The sequence below is a fragment of the Paroedura picta genome, chromosome 7 (genome assembly GCF_049243985.1).
Source record: "Paroedura picta isolate Pp20150507F chromosome 7, Ppicta_v3.0, whole genome shotgun sequence".
Classification (NCBI taxonomy): Eukaryota; Metazoa; Chordata; class Lepidosauria; order Squamata; family Gekkonidae; genus Paroedura; species Paroedura picta.
Genome location: NC_135375.1, coordinates 37577018 through 37595536, shown reverse-complemented (window position 1 = coordinate 37595536; position 18519 = coordinate 37577018). Strand labels below are relative to the sequence as shown.

Here is an 18519-nt window from a genome sequence, read left to right as displayed (position 1 = left end):
AGGAGAGCCATGTGAGTCCCTTTGGGTTCCTACTGGGAGAAAGGTGGGATTTAAATTTCTTCTTCGGGACATAAGTATCAGTATAGCAATCCAGTCACATCTTTCATCAACACTATTGATGAATTTAGCTAACTAAACAGTGAACAACAGCAAGACCACATGGAATGACCAATGTATCCCAATAGCCTAATTTGGTTTAATAAGAGATTAGTGATTTACAGTTTATATCAAAATTAATGCTCTGATTTACTAACAAATCCAGCCTACAAGAGAGAGACCTCGGTTTTGTACCCGATTTTTTTTTTATTACTTGATTTGTATCTCACCCCTTACAAAGTCTTGGGGTGGCTAACAAGACAAGGGTGCACAATAACCTATAAATAGAATAAAAACAGAGTAAAATATTAATATTAATAAACCCCAGACAGCTCCTCTGTGAATCAACAGTTCACTCAATCAGTTCCAGCATGGGTGAACTGGGCATCCTGGGGGAAGATAGTAAATTCCTACCCTGAAGATAGAGGGGGCAATGTACATACATCAACACATGTTAATAAATGTAGACGTAATATATGGAGAGGGGAAGACAGGATAATAACTGCTATGTTGCCATTGGTCTCAACCAAGGGCTTGGTGGAAGAGTTCCATTTTACAGACACTGCAGAACTGTTGGAGTTCAGGCATGGCCTTGATCTCATTTGGGAAGTCATTCCACCAAGCCGGGGCCAGGGCCAAAAAGGCCCTGGCCCTGGTCAAGGCCTGATGTACCTCTTTGGGGCCAAGGTCCACCAGCCTGTGGGCATTATTCAAGCATAATGCTCATTGGGTGGCATACTCAGTTAGGCAGTCCCTTAAATACACTGAAAACGGACCATGGGTGGCCTTAAAGGTTAACTCCCCAGAGTCCCATTGCAGTTTATAATCACCCTCCCTTCCTCTCCCCACATCAGACACCCTGTGAGGTATGTGAAGTTGAGAGAGCTCTGAGAGAACTGTGACTGGCCCAAGGTTACTCAGCTGTCTGCATGTGGAAGAGGGGGGAATCAAACCCAGTTCTCCATATCAGAGGCTGCCTCAGTTAAACACTACACCAAACTGGCTCTGAGCTAAATATATATGTTTTCTGCTATTTTATATCTAACTAGGGGCAAAGCCCATTGTCTCCAAGAATACAACGGGCGCTAGAGTTTGGCAGTGGGAAGAGGAAGGGGAGGAGTTGTCCAGTCTGTAAGGTCATGGGGCTGAATGTTGAGGCCTACTGCACAGGGTTGTTGTGCAGATGAAACAGGAGACAAAAGAGCCAGTTTGCTCTGCAGAATAACGCTGTGCAGTGGCCTCAAACCTGCAGAGAGTTGCAAAGAAGAAAGATACATGGCTTGGCTGTGTCTAACCCCTGGCCAGAGCAGTATTTTAAGTGAGAAGGGGCTTTTCTGTGGCCTCCCTGTCAGCCAACTGTTTGGCAGAAGGGGAAAGTCCCCCCCCCCTCAAAAGGAAGCCCCTCAGGCTCCCCTGTGTTGCTCTTGGAAAGGCCTCCCTCCCCTCAGTCAGGGCCTGTCAGAGGCTCCTTTGCAGCAGGACTGAAGTGGGGAGGGAGAGCACTCTGCAGCCTCCTGCCAGCTCTGTCAGAGTTCTTTGGCAATTTGCAGTTGGACATGACAGTTAGGACAGCCTTGGGGTGAAAAGGGCTGGCACAGCCTGCCCAAGCCTCTGTTCTCATCCCCCTTGGCAGCCTTACTGACCTCCTCTCCCTCCCTTTGGTGGTCAGGAGCAGACTGGCAGCCAGACTGGGCTGGGTGAATGGAATTTTGGTCTGTCCTGGTGAGGGGTCAATAGGAAGGCACATCGCGTGCCCCCCCATTAGCTGCTTGGCCCTGGATGGACACTTGGAGGGCCCAATCAGGAGCCGCTTCACGGCTCCTGATTGGGCCCTCTGAGTTTTTATCCTGGACAGGGCCCACCCTAACTCCTCCCCAGGTGGCCTTACCCTTTCATTTAACCGCAGGAGCGGTTAAAGATATTGGTTTTGAAAGATTTTCTGTAGAGGTTTAACTGCGGGATTGCAGTTTAAACAAACATTTAAGATTCCAAAATGTTTTGGACAGAATTTTTAAAATGGTAAGAAAATACAAGATGCATATTTTTCAAGCGTCCTTTTTATTTCCCTTAGGTTGCTCCGAACCACTGGGGATGAAATCAGGACACATACAGGATTATCAAATTACTGCTTCTAGCATCTTCAGAACACTCAACATGGATATGTTTACATGGGAGCCTAGAAAAGCTCGGCTAGACAAGCAAGGCAAAGTGAACGCCTGGACATCAGGACATAGCGACCAGTCACAGTGGCTACAGGTAATCATTTGCATTTATTAGCAAGCCCTGCTTTGTTGAACACTGTTTAAAAACAAGAGCTGATGTTCTAAACATTTGTCATGTGACATTGTTTTAAATCTAGGCATTTCTTTGCCACTCTGCTCCCAAAGAGATGTTCAGATAAGACCAAAATGCATATTACAAGTATCAATGTAAACAATTTATGTCAAATAAACAAAAAAAGCACAAACATATGGCTAAAATGGCTTTGGTTTACCAAGCTGCCAAGCAGAGGCCCAGATTGTAAGCCACAGCACCAGAAACCTTTGGCTGTTTCTCTTTGGCTCGTACTCATGGGTTGGCATCTCTAGCCTCACCCAGATTAAGCATCTCTTAATCTAGGTCGGCATCTCTAGCCTCACCCAAATGGGTTGGCATCTCTAGCCTCACCCAGAGGAGAGCAACGAGGATGATCTGGGGCCAAAGGACCAAGCCCTATGAAGATAGGTTGAGGGACTTGGGAATGTTCACCCTGGAGAAAAGGAGGTTGAGAGGGGATATGATAGCCTTATTTAAATATTTGAAAGGTTGTCATTTGGAGGAGGGCAGGATGCTGTTCCCATTGGCTGCAGAGGAAAGGACATGCAGTAATGGGTTTAAACTGCAAGTACAACGATATAGGCTAGATATCAGGGAAAAACATTTCATAGTCAGAGTAGTTCAGCAGTGGAATAGGCTGCCTAAGGAGGCAGTGAGCTCCCCCTCACTGGCAGTCTTCAAGCAAAGGTTGGATACACACTTTTCTTGGATGCTTTAGGATGCTTTGGGCTGATCCTGCGTTGAGCAGGGGGTTGGACTAGATGGCCTGTATGGCCCCTTCCAACTCTATGATTCTGTGATTCTATGATTCTATGAAGCTGATAGGAGTCAAAGTAATATATAAACTCTGTGATCCTTAAAGTTCATGAGAGTTGTTGTCATTTTTTATTATGTTTCTAATTCACTTTTCTCCCAGGTAAGGCATTTGTATAAGTGCTAACACTTCTACGTATGTAATTCGGAACTATTAGCAAATTTAAAACATACTAAGAAAAAGTGCTTCCCATCAAATGGAAACAAGCACACGAGCAAAAACAGAGTGCTGCTCTTGTTGATCCTATAGTACTGCTCAAAATAGAATTCCTGATAACATATTACAATCATATATTGGATGTACATAAGATGTTTTCCTATTTAAAAGGTCCCCAGGGGGAGAAAAAAAGCAAAGTACCAGCCTAGTAGAAGAGGAATCAGAAAAGGCTATACGCAGCCTGGGTCCCGTCTACCTGCGGGACCGCTTGGTTTTTTATGCCCCCCGCAGGGCACTCCGCTCTGCGGGTATGAATTTACTGGTTGTTCCAGGCCCACGGGATGTTCGCCTGGCCTCGACCCGGGCCAGGGCCTTTTCAGTCCTGGCCCCAACCTGGTGGAATGAGCTTCCAGAAGAGCTAAGGGCCCTGCAGGATCTACCAGCTTTCCGCAGGGCCTGTAAGATGGAGCTCTTCCGCCAGGCATATGGTTGAGGCCAGGGCAGCTCTCCCACTAATCCATCAGAGGATCCCCTCCAATACTGAGATCTCTAACATCGAGATCATTGTTAGATCTATTGTATTGGTGCCACCCTCTTCTGAATACTATTCTCTCCACCAGGCTGAACTAAGATCAGAATTGTGACCACCGCCGCTATATGTTATATGTAACTTTTGCTGATGTTAATTGGGGTTTTTATGGGGATTTTATTGTGTTTTAACTATTTATGTTGTAAACTGCCCTGAGACCTATTGGGAGAAGGGCGGTATAAAAATTAAATAATAATAATAATAATAATAATAATAATAATAATAATAATAATAATAATAATAATAATAATAATAATAATAATAATAATAATAATAAAAGATCCTACAAACTTACTATTTTGGCTGCTGCATTTGTTTCTCCTCTGCTTGCAGGTGCTTAGAATCATAGAATACTTAAACAGGGCTATCATGTCCCATCTCAACCTCCCTTTCTCCAGGCTGAACATCCCCAAGTCCCTCAACCTATCTTCATAGGGCTTTGTCCCTTGGCCCCAGATCATCCTCATTGCTCTACCCTTTCAATTTTATCCATGTCCTTCTTGAAGTGAGACCTCCAGAACTGCACACAGTACTCCAGGTGTGGTCTGACCAGTGCTGTATACAATGGGACTATGACATCTTGTGATTTTGATGTGATGCCCCTGTTGATACAGCCCAAAATGGCATTCGCCTTTTTTACCGCTGCATCACACTGCCTGCTCATGTTTAGCTTACAATCCACAAGTACCCCAAGGTCTCGTTCACACACAGTGTTACCTTGAAGTGTATCCCCCATCCAGTAGGCATGTTTTTCATTTTTCTGACCCAGATGTAGAACTTCAAGGATAATAGCTCTTGTAGATGTGGATCTTTCCCATTTACCCCTCTTTGATTATGCATGGGGCAGAATGCCTGGGGTGGCGACAACAGGACTGCGGGGCTAATCCCCAATTATGCTCAGTGTCACTACCATCATGGCCACCACCCAGCCCTGGCCTGCCTCAGGCCCTCAGATGGCCTGTGGTAAGGTAACATGGATTCTTCCACATTCCCTGAGATGCCATGGGGGGCTAGGTTGGCCCATAGCTGTGCATAATCCTCCCCCAACGTAGAGTGTTCTTGCAGGGACACCACATGCCCCTGTCCCCCATTCACAACCCCACTGCTGCTACCGGGCAGCACACCAGGCTTTCCAGCCCCAGCGTTTTGCACACATGTGTGCACAGTACGCCGGGGCAGTCTGCATATGCTAGGAGATTCATGCATTCGTAGGAAGCAGCAGTGCCTGCTGCCCCAACACAAGAACCTGGCAGCATCCCGGCATGGCTGCTGTGGTGCATAATTGGTCTTTCCCTGGTCTGTAAAAATCTGATGCTTGAAGTCCAGATCAACAAATGCTATACAACATTGGGGGGGATGGACAGTAAAGAGGCAGAATCACCCTCACTTTTATGTTCTGCTAGTGGAGGAAGTGGAGGAAGGTTTCTGTTTGTACAAGCAGGGATAATAGGCAATGATGCATCACATTCTATTCTGAGTTCTTAATGCTCCTATTCTATTGGGTCAAGAATGGGTGTCTGCTGTAGCAAGAATTCTGTGAAGCAATTCACATATATGAATTGAGATCCTTTGTGCTCTGAGAGATGAAGCAAAGGAGTTTGGCTCTGTGCAAGTGGAATATGGCTGGCATGAACACCATGCAGTTAATTAATGCTGATCATGGGATGCTGGGAAGAAAGATGGAAAAGTTCACATGGCTCTTGCTTGGCTTTCTTCTCACATAGTGTGTCTGTGGCATCTCAGCATCCTGAACTTTGCTTGCTTGAAGCACAACCATGTGCCGTGCTACTTTGAATTCATTATCATGTTGATTTAGCATATGTTATTGTATTATACAGCTGGGAAGTTCTTAGGTCACCCCCCATGGCCATTCCATTTATATGACTTTGTCAGATTCTAAAACTTTTTTCATGTTCTTGTTTGCTTGACCCCATCCGTCATAAAGCACTTGTTTCCTTGAAAGTTTTCAAATGTCCTTGCTGGCTGAGTGCAAGACTGCAATGCCAAATAATGAAGAATGTTGTTTTCAGTGGACATCTATCTTGCCCATTATACTGTTTCAAGAGTTTGATACACACAGTGGATTTCTCAGACCAAGGAAAGAATTTTTAATGAGTTTTCTAATACCTAACTAAGTCTTTTAATGGCTGAGAATCATAGAGTTTGATAGGTTGTTTGAATCTGTTTCTGCTCTTTAGATAAAACCCCCACATTTGGAAAATGGACGCAATCAGAACTTTGTCCATTTGCTTTTAAGGAATGACCATGCTTCCAATTCAGCTCAGAGAATGTAAATTATCCGATGCTGATACTGATCCGAGACTTGAACACTGTCTTTTGCAACTGAAACTTAGACACTCATAGGAGTAAATCCGTTGAAATCCAGACACTTCTGTATAACTTGATTATGGACCATGCCATTAAAGATATACAAGTGGGTGGTTGGCGTGTCGGTATCATAACACTGAAAGCAAAGTGCCTGGTTATAATTAAATATTTTCAGGGCAAATTTATAAAATTAGATTTATTGAAGCATTTTATTCTGGTAGGAATTTTAAAGAGGCATAGAATTGTAATTGATTATTTGTCAAACCGAATGAAGATTGGAACTTGATTAATGGATTCTGAAAAGCATGATTGCTTCCATCTCCAGGTGTGCTTGGTGAACTGATGAGGATGTGTGCAGAAACCACGTTAGATTCCTTGAAACAATAGCAGATCTTCTTTCCTTTAACTTATGTAGCTCTAGCAAGATTGATTCAGCCCTGGGAATTCATTAAGAAGCTGTTCCCATTGCTTGTTTTCAGCGGTAGGATGAATTACAGAAGTTGCCGGGTAGGCTAATATGTAAAAGAGCAACAAATCACCAAACAGATGACTATTTGACCAGACACTGCACAATTTACATATTAGAACGGTTGTATATTGCTGTGTTTTGAATCGGCTGTCAGTGGGGAATGGGATTCTCAGCATGTAGTCTTGAGTGCACCAGAAGTGTGCTTCTAGCCCCCTGCAATCTTTTCACATATAAATTATGACTTATTAGCTTTTTTAAAAAACTTGCAGTTGCTAAGCAATTCAGCAGAGTGATTACTATCTTGTCTGTGAACTTCCACATAGAAATGGGAGGGGGAAATACAATTGCAACAACTTAGTTTCTATTTATTATCTGAATAATTAAAGATGCCTAGATCTAGTCAATGCAATGGCAATTCACAGGGAAGAAGAATTAAGGTTTGCTACAAGAGAAATGCTGCCTGTTCAGCTGCAAAAGTAAGCCCCCAAACAGCACTGAGTAGTGTTTGGACTGCAAGGAAGCTGGGGTCAGGAAGCCTGTGCGGAAATTCTTGAAGTACGTCTAAGCTATGGACAAGTCACCTTTATAAGGCCCTTGGCTCTTTTGATTGGAGTAGCACAAGTCACAGGGGAGGCTGGGAAACAAGCCCAGAACAGCTGTCCTCTGTGAATATGCTCTCCATCCCCTAGGTAAGGCCGCTTTCACCTAACCAAAAGCCTGGATCCTAACACACTGTTAAACAATGTTTGACTGTTTCCTCTAGCCTCAGTTTCTCCATCATTTCTCTTCCATTGAGGGAAGAGCCACTTAAGCTAAAGGAAAATGTCTTCGAGTGTAGTGGTTAGGAGTGCAGACCTCTAATCTGGTGAGCCGGGTTTGATTCCGTGCCCCCCACATGCAACCAGCTAGATGACCTTGGACTCGCCATGGCACTGATAAAGCTGTTCTGTCCAAGCAGTAATATCAGGACTCTCTCAGCCTCATCTACCTCACGGGATGTCTGTTGTGGGAAGAGGAAAGGGAAGGTGAATGTAAGCCACTTTGAGACTCCTTCGGGTAGAGAAAAGTGGCATATAAGAACCAACTCTTCTTCTTCAGTAATATCAGGACTCTCTCAGCCTCATCTACCTCATGGGATGTCTGTTGTGGGAAGAGGAAAGGGAAGGTGAATGTAAGCCACTTTGAGACTCCTTCGGGTAGAGAAAAGTGGCATATAAGAACCAACTCTTCTTCTTCATTTCGACATGAGGAAAATGTTCCTGAAAAGCCTAAGAACCAACTCTTCTTCTTCTGTAGAATGGACTTACTTTTAAAAGCACAGAGTGGCCTGGAAGTAACTTCTTTTGCTACACATAAAGACTATTATTTAGGATTTTTTAAAATCTAGCCTAAATAATAATCTTCATACATAGCAAAAGAAGTTACTTCCAAGCTATTCTGTGCTTAAAAGAATGTAAGTCCTACAGTCTGTCTCTCCCTCATTCATAATGCATGTGCCTTTATTTTCTGATTTCATTTATCTGCCAGGAGAGTTGCAAAAGTTTAAATGCAAGGTTCACATGACCAAAAGCAGAGAATCTTATCTGCAAATATCCAAAGCATGAAAACAAAGTATTAATCAAAATGGCTCTTTTGTTATTAATTCCCTGCCCCCTGGCATAGAGCTTACCCACTGACTTTGTCTTTGTCCCTTCTAGTCAGTCTTGAAAAATGTTCAGCTTTCCCTTTCTCAGTATAGTATTAATTCCCATTAATTGCACAGATCAGTGATAAAACTGGCTCTACAGTATCCAAGGGCATTATTACCTGAGTGATGCACTTGACATAGATACTGCAGGTTGTCCCCTCACCCACTTTCCTTTGCATATGATTTCAAGCAGAATTCATTATTCATATTAATAGTGTTGTTGGCGGGTATGCTGCTGCATTGCCCTTTTGGAAATTGCTTTTAACTTTGCAAAGCTTTCATTCACCATTTGTTTTATGGAAATGTTTATAGCAATAATAGAATTTAGGCATTCTGTTTCAACAGAGCAAAAAAAAAGGTTAGTTTATTTTCAGTGTTTTTAATACAGCATTTGGGCTATAAAATGTAGAACCTTTGAAAAGATATTGCATTGATCCCAGTAAACTACCTACAATGAGATTATTAGCAGAGCAGGGCAGAAAAGTCCACTGAAACGTTACATTGCAAGAGGCATCTCCAGGAATCCATGAAATAAACAGCAGTGGGATGGAGGTGCATTTAGAATGGCTCCCTGGGTTCTGTTTCCCTTTAATGACAACATGATATAAGGCAGAGATAAGTGTGAATATATAATAGTACAAAGGAAACTGTATTGGAACCTGTCTGGCATTTGAGAAGAATTTCTGTTGACTTGCAGATGACCACTTACGTCTGGAAAGAGATGTGACATCAAGTTTTGGGTTGAAACGTGGCCTCAGCTTTATTTATCCCCTGTGAATGAGGATTGGCACAGCCTGAGAGGGAGCCTGACCTAAGCACTCAGTAGACTGCCTAAACCCCAGACTCCAGAGGCAGCCTGGGAACCCATACTGGTTCCCAGTAGAGAACGTGGATTCCCTTGCCTACTTGAATCTTATCTCTAATGGGAAGTGACATAAGCAGGGGAGCCAAAGGGTGCCAACCTCAGTTGACTACCCCCAGAAAGAAAGAAAGAAAGAAAGAAAGAAAGAAAGAAAGAAAGAAAGAAAGAAAGAAAGAAAGAAAGAAAGAAAGAAAGAAAGAAAGAAAGAAAGAAAGAAAGAAAGAGTTATACCATTCTATATCCATGGAAGTTAATGGGCTCACCAGGGTATAATTCTACTTAAATTGCACTGTGAAATAATTCAGTACATTCTATGATAGGGAATTATTATGGCTTGGGTTGGCACTGGGTGTATGCCAAAAATGCTGCTACACCAAAGGAGAGGAGGAGGTGGAACTGCCCTTTGACAGAAGAAATAGAAGCAGGAGAGAGAGGGTGAAACTGCCCTTTGACAGAAGAAATAGAAACAGGAAGTAGGTCTAGGGTTTGTAATGCTTCTTCTTCCCTAATGAAGTAAATTTCTGTTGCCAAGCTCACAAAGGAATCATCTGGGGCAAATATGACAGGTAGCTAAGCTTACTCAGTAGAAGACTCTTCATAGTCTTGGACTGTATTGTAACTGTTGATTTTGTATACCTGAAATCAGGCTCAAAAACATTCTGGTATCCACTACATCAGTGGTCCCCAACCCCCGGTACCAGTCCATGGATCAGTCAGTACTGGGCCGCAGCTCCTCCTCTGCCTCCTCCCTGGCTGCTGCCTCGGGGACTGCCCCCCTGCCACTCTGCCACCATCTTACCTTTGGTGCTCTTCGGTGGCCACCATGGCTGGGGCTCCCCCTGGGGCTGCTGCTGCTGGAAGCGCCCCCAGCGGGTGGCAGGATGTCAGTGCCGCCAGCGGAAAGCAAGCGGAGCAGGGGCTCAGGCAGCGGTGTCATCCCTTAGCAAAAGACTACCCCCCCCCGGCCTCAGTAAAATTGTCAAGCATTGACTGGTCCCCGGTGATAAAAAGGTTGGAAACCACTGCACTACATCACACATATTCTTAGGTGGGGGGAATTACTGAATATAACTGCTGCAGCCACACGAGTATTAATATACACAGCTGTAAATCCAAAATCCTGCTTAAACCTCTTCACTGTTTACCCTGTTTCAGTCTTCCGCTGAAGTTTGAAACAATGGGTTGCTGCAGTGGAGAAATGAGTATTCAGATTTGGAGCTTAGTCAAACATCATGGTCAGAAACTCTTCCTCCCGCAGTTTTTTTCTTCTTTTTTTGTATTTTTGTACTTGATTTAATCCCCTCATTTCACTTTTTATATGTTTATATAATCTGTGTTCATTGTAAATGTTTGACCTTATCTAATGTAGCATTTTATTGTGCTGTTTTTTTCCATTTCATTATTTTGAAAGGTATTAATTATGCACATTCCACCTCCATAAAAAAACCCTTCAGAATTGAAACAACTGTATAAAATTCACAATACAACCATATACTATGAATTTAATTTATACTTTACTGGGCAACCCTAGTCTTTGTCCTGGAGGAGGAGCAGGAGCAGGAGGAGGAGGAGGAGGAGAAGAAGAAGAACTGTATTTTTGTACCCCACTTTTTATTACTCAAAGGAGTCTCAAAGCAGCTTATAATTGCCTTCCCTTCCTCTTCCCACACCAGACACCATGCAAGGTATGTGAAGCTGAGAGAGAACCATGACTGGTCCAAGGTCACCCAGCTGGCTGAATGTGGAGGAGGAGTGGGGAATAAACTCAGTTCTCCAAATAAGAGGCCACTGGATTTAACCACTACAACCACTTTACCTTTCAAAATTTAGCCCTTTAATGTTGTGCTGTTCCAAGCCAAATGCTCAACTCTATTGAGGTTGCTCTTCTCAGCTATTTGTATTTTCACAAAGTTTCCCCTTAAGGCACTCTGGGAGTGAAGGGCATAGCATGGTGAGCACATTCTTAAGAGGCTGGTAACAGGCATAAATAGTGGCCACATCTTCCCTTATAACTAGTTAGCGCATTTGCTGTTCCCCACCCAGAACATGCCAAGAATTGAAGAATCAATAATCACTAAAGTTGTGGTCTGATTTTCTCCACTTTGACATACCTTTCTCTCCTTCCCCTCGTGGGTGGTCTCAACTCTAGGAGCAAGCAACTTCTCATGCTTATTTGTGTTACTCTTCTCGACTATTTATACTTACTCAAAGTAGTTACACAAAAAAAGTTTGTTTTCAAAGGGCTTTTGCTGGCAAATCAGTACCTTTTACTCCACCCTTTGCCTAAAAGGTAATATAAAAGTTCATGTGATTCTGTTGGTGTTATTTAACAGAGTTCCATGATCCTGTTGTTAAGGGATAGTGTTGGCTTCAAACAGTTTCCCACTAATTAGGAATAAAGGGGGGGTCTTCTTTGACCACCAAAAAGGTTGTGATGGGTATCATAGGACCTGCATGGGCAAAAGTCATGTGGAACCGAAGATGTAGTAAGAGGCTTATTTAAACTGGATTTAACAAAAATGCTGTCTGGATCCAATTGTATTTACAATATTGCAATTTTTCTAAATTTTTAAAGTAGTATGGTGACAGAGGCCAGAAAACTGAAGCTACAAGTCTAATTATATCCACCTCTGCTAATAGCTACATTTCATTTCTCTCTCATACATGCATCCATATATATACTCCTAGCCATCGATATAGAACTGGAAGATGGAAAGAAGGAGGTAGCATATTGCTACATTATAAGTAGCATGGATAAGTTATGTTAGACCATACAGAGGCATGGAAATAGACATGAAGCTGCCCTTTTCCAAAACAGCTGCACATCTGTACACCGCCCGTGGCGCCGCGGGCGCCACGGACTAAATAAAATAGTAAGGGGTTCTGGGGCGGGATGTGTCCGGGATGAGGAAGGGTCCGGATTGGACCCTTCCTCATGACAGACAATCAGAGGGACCAATCGGCAGGCGCGAAGCGCCTGCCGATTGGTCCCTCTGATTCCCAGCCCCAGTAACTGCGAGCCGCGCGCAGCGCGGCTCGCAGTTGCTCCCGGCCTGACGCGTCAGGCCAGCCCCTGAGGGAGCCCCCGGCAAGACTCCAGCCGCCGAGACTCCAGCCGCCGAGAGGGAATCAGGGCCAGGCCGCGCCCGCGCGGCCCGATCCGCGGGTGCGGCTCGCGGGTGCGGCCCGATCCGCGGGCGCGGCCCCGCGGGCGCGGCCGGCCGCGGCCCGATCCGCGGGCCTGGCCTCCTAGAAGCAGCAGAAAGAACCCACCCCCCCCCCCAGCCGCAGAAGATCAAATAAACGCACAGGAGCCGCCGCAGCCCAGCGCACCACGCCTGGGACTCCCCACCAAAAACCAGGAGACGCCGAGGAGCCGCCACCCGCCTCCTCTTTCAGGTAGCCTGTCCCTTGCTCTGTCCCTCGCCTGCCCCTCGCTCTGGTCCCTGCCTGCTAGCGCCCATTGTCTTCTGGATACAATGGGCTTTTTTACTAGTTTATTATAATGCCTCATTTCATTAAGAAAAGTTCAAATATCTTTAAGAATAACCTCCTTTTCCTGATGTAACCCAGATTGTAGAACTCATAGAATAGATAGCAGGGGAAGACGAGGTTCTTTAAGATATGGGAGCATGGAAGAGGTCAGATGATTCCAAGTAATTGCATTAGAAGCAGCATGAACTAAAAGTCACACGAGGAGATACAGATTTAGGTGAGGGCAGGCAGATGAATCCCGAGCTACTCATAAAATATTTCCCTGGATAAAGTTTCCTCTTGCAGGACTCACTGAATTTTATGTAATATTGGCCATGCAAAGGATTTACTTAAAAAATTTAATAGAAGACAATCCAAATTATTCTTTTGCATTCTCCCTGTACAGCATAAAGAAGGGCAAAAGACCCGTGTAAGCTACTTTTCTTGGAGATAGGTTCAGAATTTATGTGCAAGGGCTCATGAATCTATTCATGCTGCCATTGTATTATGAATCTAACCAGCACAATGAAGCAGTGGTATTATGAGACCCTGGCTGATTTAAGTTATTCCCCCCCCCCCCCATTGCTCATGTTGCCTTATCCCAGAATGGTTCGTGGCAGAGCTTCAATAAAGTGGATGTAGACAGATTTTGTTCTTGACTTGCAAATTATAAATAGAAGGCATTTGTCCTTTTTGTTTTGCATTACCAATAAAATCAAGAGCGACACATATTGGGAAGATGGAAGTAGTGACAAATCCCTCTCCAATTAATCTTAATTAAGAGGCAACTACATCAGTGCCTTCTTCAGAAGCCAATAAGCAGGGGAAATCGCATAAATTATATTGATGCTCTAGACTGATAACTAAGACCAGGGGAAAAATAGGAAGCCACATCTTAGCACATTAAAGAACAAGATGAAAGTAAATATGCATGTTATACAGATCTTTCATTTGAGTTTCATACCATATTAGATTTGTTGGTTTGATTGATATTAATTGCAAGGTACCTCAGTGCCATAAGTAAATACATTTCCCCCCTGAACTTGGCCTATCATTTATTATATGCTGATAAATTATCTTGTCAATCAGTTATTTTGGTCTTCCTTTCTCTTCAGCAACTCCGTTGATACCTTGATCCTAGTGATGGATTCTGCCCCGAATATTTCAGAGTAGGGGGGCAGACTGAACACCACATGTTGTTGAGTAGAAGTCTCATGAGGCAAATATGCCATTTATATCTTCCACCCTGCTTTGCGAACCAGCCCCTCGCTAGTAGCTGACTATAACACTGTTTTTGCCCCCCAGCAGAACAGACAAGAATCTTTCCTGCCCCCCTCAAAGCCCCTGGGTGGGCAGGGCAACACTATCAGTGTTTGTAGCTTGGGCCTGTTTCTCTCAACTCTGCTGCTTCCAGCAACATTCCCTATAGTTCTAGGGTAATCAAGGAAGACAACTTAAGGGTTGCATAGACTGGAGAAATTCATGAAATATCTATATTTACATTATGCAGTGCCAATGATTTGCATAAAAATCCAGTCCATGTATGATAAATGAATGAATGCACTACACTATTTTCGAATATTAGTTTTGTAGCTTTCTATATGAGATTAGAAGCAAATATCTGAAATTTATATTTGCATTTACTGGTAAATGACAATGTTTGGGCTACAAGGTTTGTTTGGGTCATAGATCAATCGGCACAGATCAATCGCATTAGTTAATAATGAAAACTGCAAATGATGAAAATGAATTTGAAAACTGAGAATTACCAAAGAAATTACCAAGGGGAAAGGTATCACATAGCAGAGCAACATTGAACACACAATTTCCTTAAACATAAAAGTTTATTAGTTAACACTGAAAGTTCAGAGCACATAACTTGTCTCGAGAATGGACATATAGCAATACTTAACTGAAAGCTGTTTCTTGTCCACTAGACCAAGGATCCTGAACAGTCCTGTTCCTGAACAGTTTGTGTAGACCCAGCACTCCTGCAGCTTGTTCAGAGGAAAACAAAACTGTGTTCCTCCTTCTCCTCTGCTCCCCTGAGGCCTTCCAGGTTAACCTCTTAAAGAGACTACAGCAGTGGTTCTCAACCTTGGGGTTGCCTGGCCCCTTCCACCGGATCGCCTGGACAGGTTGGTGGCAGCAGCTGGCAGTGGTAGCCAGCAGTGGAGCTATGGCACTGGCCGCCTCCATATCGTTGTGCACTTGCGCGCGCACCTGCACACAAGCGTGTGCCACCCTCGCCACCACCACAGTTGGGGTGGTGGCCTTACAGCGGTTCAGAACTACTGGGCTAGAGGAATATTATATCTGAGGCTTTAGATCTGGTCCATCCGCCATGCAGAAGCAGTATAGGATTGCCAACCTCCATCTGTTGGCTGGGGCTCTCCTGGGATTAAAACTGGTCTCCAGGCTGGTAACAGGCAGAGTGGCACAAGGATGGTAGGAAAGCAAGCACAGAAGGAAGATAAAGCTCTTATGCACCGTAGCCAGCTGTCAGAGAAATGCAGCAACTGCTAGACCGCAGCAGCCATCCCGGGTCTCCAAACTTCCCTGTTTCATCACTCTTTGCTCCTAATGGATGATCCAGGCCCCTGTTTCAGTTTCCACATATATAAATGATTTTCATTATCCACATGAGAGTAATATATTTCTGTGCTGGCTGAAAGAGCAGATTGTCCGGTAAATATGCATATATTGTGTTACGTTTTGTGTGCTGATATAAGGAAACAGAGGGTACCTAAATCACTATCTGTAGACAATACAGACTGTTTTTTGTTGTTGTTGTTGTTCATATTTTGGATCTTTTTGATAGTCTCAATTTTTGAGATCCATGAACAGCTTCAAAACAGCTGCTTATCATTTTTACTGTCAGTATGTTGATTTCTAAAAAAAAAACATCTGTTGGAAAACAAGAGCCTGTTTTTTCAAATCACTTTTCCCAGTGCTTTAATTATAGCAGTTAAAGATGATAGGATAGGACTGTTAAGTCCATATAGTTCATAAGAATAACATAGGTATGAAATGTTAATTCCCAGATATTTAATAAAATTTGTATTTCACCAGAACCACAGGTAGGGTTGCCAGGTCTGTTAGACTACCAATGGGGGATGGAGGTACACTTACCAAGAGCAGGGAGAGAAGAAGGCAGAAATAAACACAACATGCCTACATTACCTGGACGTGGCATAGGCCTATTGGGGGCATTGGTGGCAATGCTCCGATTTGTGGACAAAGTCTCAGTGATATCAGAGGGTGGTGCTCTGGGTTTGGGGCAAAACCAGAGCAGTACCCTCTGATATCACTGACATTCCTACATCATCTCCAGGTGATTCAGGCACATTACATTTCTTTCTGGTTTCTGCCTGTTTTTTTTTGGGGGGGGGGTATTATTTTCCCTGGTTTCAGATAGCCCTGAAAAGGGGGGAGAGGCTCCAAACCAGAGGATACACACCCCCAACTGGGGACTGGCAACCCTAACCACAGATGCTCAGAGTTTTCTGTGACAATGGGATCAGACTGAGGTAATGGCATTGCATGTCTAAAATCAGCAGATCTTAGACTTTAAAAAAATACAATAAAACAAACCCATGCTGCATCAGTTTCAGTAGAAGTCCTGTGTTCACTTAATGGGCATGTAGTACAGAGCTCTGAAAGCTGCTCTGTGTGCATAATACATGAGATGCCACAAGTGCCTATAGGCACATCGTTCCAGCACAGAAAACTCATGTTAATTATTTAATGGATAGATAGATTTAAATTTACATCTTGGCACATTCTGAAAATCCAGGACAAATAATAGGAAGGATGTGGGTTTTTTAATTAAAGCCCATTAAGTGTGCCACTAGATTTGCAGTTGTAAGCCCTGTACATACAATCAAAGTCTGTGGGAATTGAGAAGAAAGGGATTGGGGGAGGGGAGTTCCATAAAATTTATATGTTGAAAAGAAAACAGGTTATATCTGTGTGAGTGAAGGCCCTGAGCAGAAATTGAGCCATTACCCAACATTATGATATGGAGCATATTTCATGCTAAGGAAGAATGAAGCCCTTGAAATCAGTCCTATTAATGTCCAAGAAGTCCAACAGCTGTATCACCAACAGTGCAATTTTAAACAGTTATAATCTTTCAATGTTCATGCACATATATACTTCAGTGGAATTAGAAGTGAGAAAACTTTGGGGAGGACTGCACTGCAGCATTTGTAAACCCAGTGGTATCAAAGATTGTAAGAGCCTCTTGTGGCGCAGAGTGGTAAGGCAGCCGTCTGAAAGCTTTGCCCATGAGGCTGGGAGTTCAATCCTAGCCGCCGGCTCAAGGTTGACTCAGCCTTCCATCCTTCCGAGGTCGGTAAAATGAGTACCCAGCTTACTGGGGGGTAAACGGTAATGACTGGGGAAGGTACTGGCAAACCACCCTGTATTGAGTCTGCCAAGAAAATGCTGGAGGGCATCACCCCAAGGGTCAGACATGACTCGGTGCTTGCACAGGGGATACCTTTACCTTTACCTTTATCAAAGATTGTGGAATGACTTGCAATAGGTCCAGCAAAAGTCAACAACTCCCATTCCTAGGCTGAAGGCTGGCATTGGCCCCAACTTTAAAAATCCTTGTGCTGATATTACTTAGTTGATCTATAACCTGTCCCAGTGTCCTAGTTTAACCAGCAAGCCTAGCCATCAAATCCTGATTTAGTCATAGAACAATTTTGAGTATTCCAGTGGGATGCAAACATACCTACATGTCTCTCAGTTGTGCCCAATGCCTGTGCCTTTAATCTTGAAAGATATTTGTGCAAGGTGCAGCAACATGAATGCCATAAGAATGAAGAGCCAAAGGCAGAGAGTGGCAGGAAAATGAGGCGACTTCCATGTTAAACAAGCCTTCTCTATAATTTCCTTTACAACCATATATTTATTCTGGAAACTATATTCTTTCTCCTCCATTAAAGTATATAAGCAAATTAAAATTTAATGCTGCAGGACATTACCAAAAACATTAAAATTAATTATGCAAATTCAATCTGCATTCCAATTTTTTGGGAAAGATTTCTGAGCATTGCACTTTGACCATCAAAGCGATGTGATTTCTTTAAAAACTGAAGCTCAGCCTTGAGGTGAGTATTTGCTGGATAATTTGGTGTTATGTCTTTTTTATGCGGCTGGCTCCATATTGTGCAGCAGACTAAATAAGGCAAACATCAGAAGACAGACTAATAAAAGATTGCCCAAATGCCGCTTGTAAAATTTGTTGTTTTGAGCAGCACAGTGTATTATGTTAATCAGCATGCAAAAAGGATATAAATGGCTGTCTTGCATTCGTGTTATTTGTATATTAATTATTTCACAGCTTTAAATTTAGTGCTACATAGCCTGAAAAGTTGGCTGCAGCTATTTGCTGGGATTTTACAGCTCACAAACTGCCATTAACTTATCCAGTTAAACTAATTTAGATGTTTTTAACAGGAAGGTTAGTATCTAAGGTAAACAATAAGTACTTTAAGGCTTTCATGTTATGTAAATAACCTAAATGAAGCCCTTGAGAAACCTACTGATACTAATCAGGTAGCTATTGTCATTCTTGGACTTTAAAAAATGCATAACATGTATTGGCTTCATTTTGGCCAGTTCTTTGCCCAGGTCTTTGCATGAGCAAAAATAGGATTCTGCCCTTCACTGTGCTACTGTATCTAGGCCCCTGTTCTGCCTACTACCTTCCATC

General features: G+C 43.3%; 1 protein-coding gene across 2 annotated transcripts in view; it reads left to right on the top strand.

Moving 5' to 3' along the window:
- Positions 1-18519, top strand: part of EDIL3 (EGF like and discoidin domains 3) — a 295349-nt gene that overhangs the window by 233392 nt on the left and 43438 nt on the right. For both annotated transcript variants that reach the window (XM_077347541.1, XM_077347540.1), the window contains one exon: positions 2168-2352. In XM_077347541.1, the coding sequence (XP_077203656.1) occupies positions 2168-2352 (185 nt within the window). The remainder of the gene's footprint in view (positions 1-2167; positions 2353-18519) is intronic.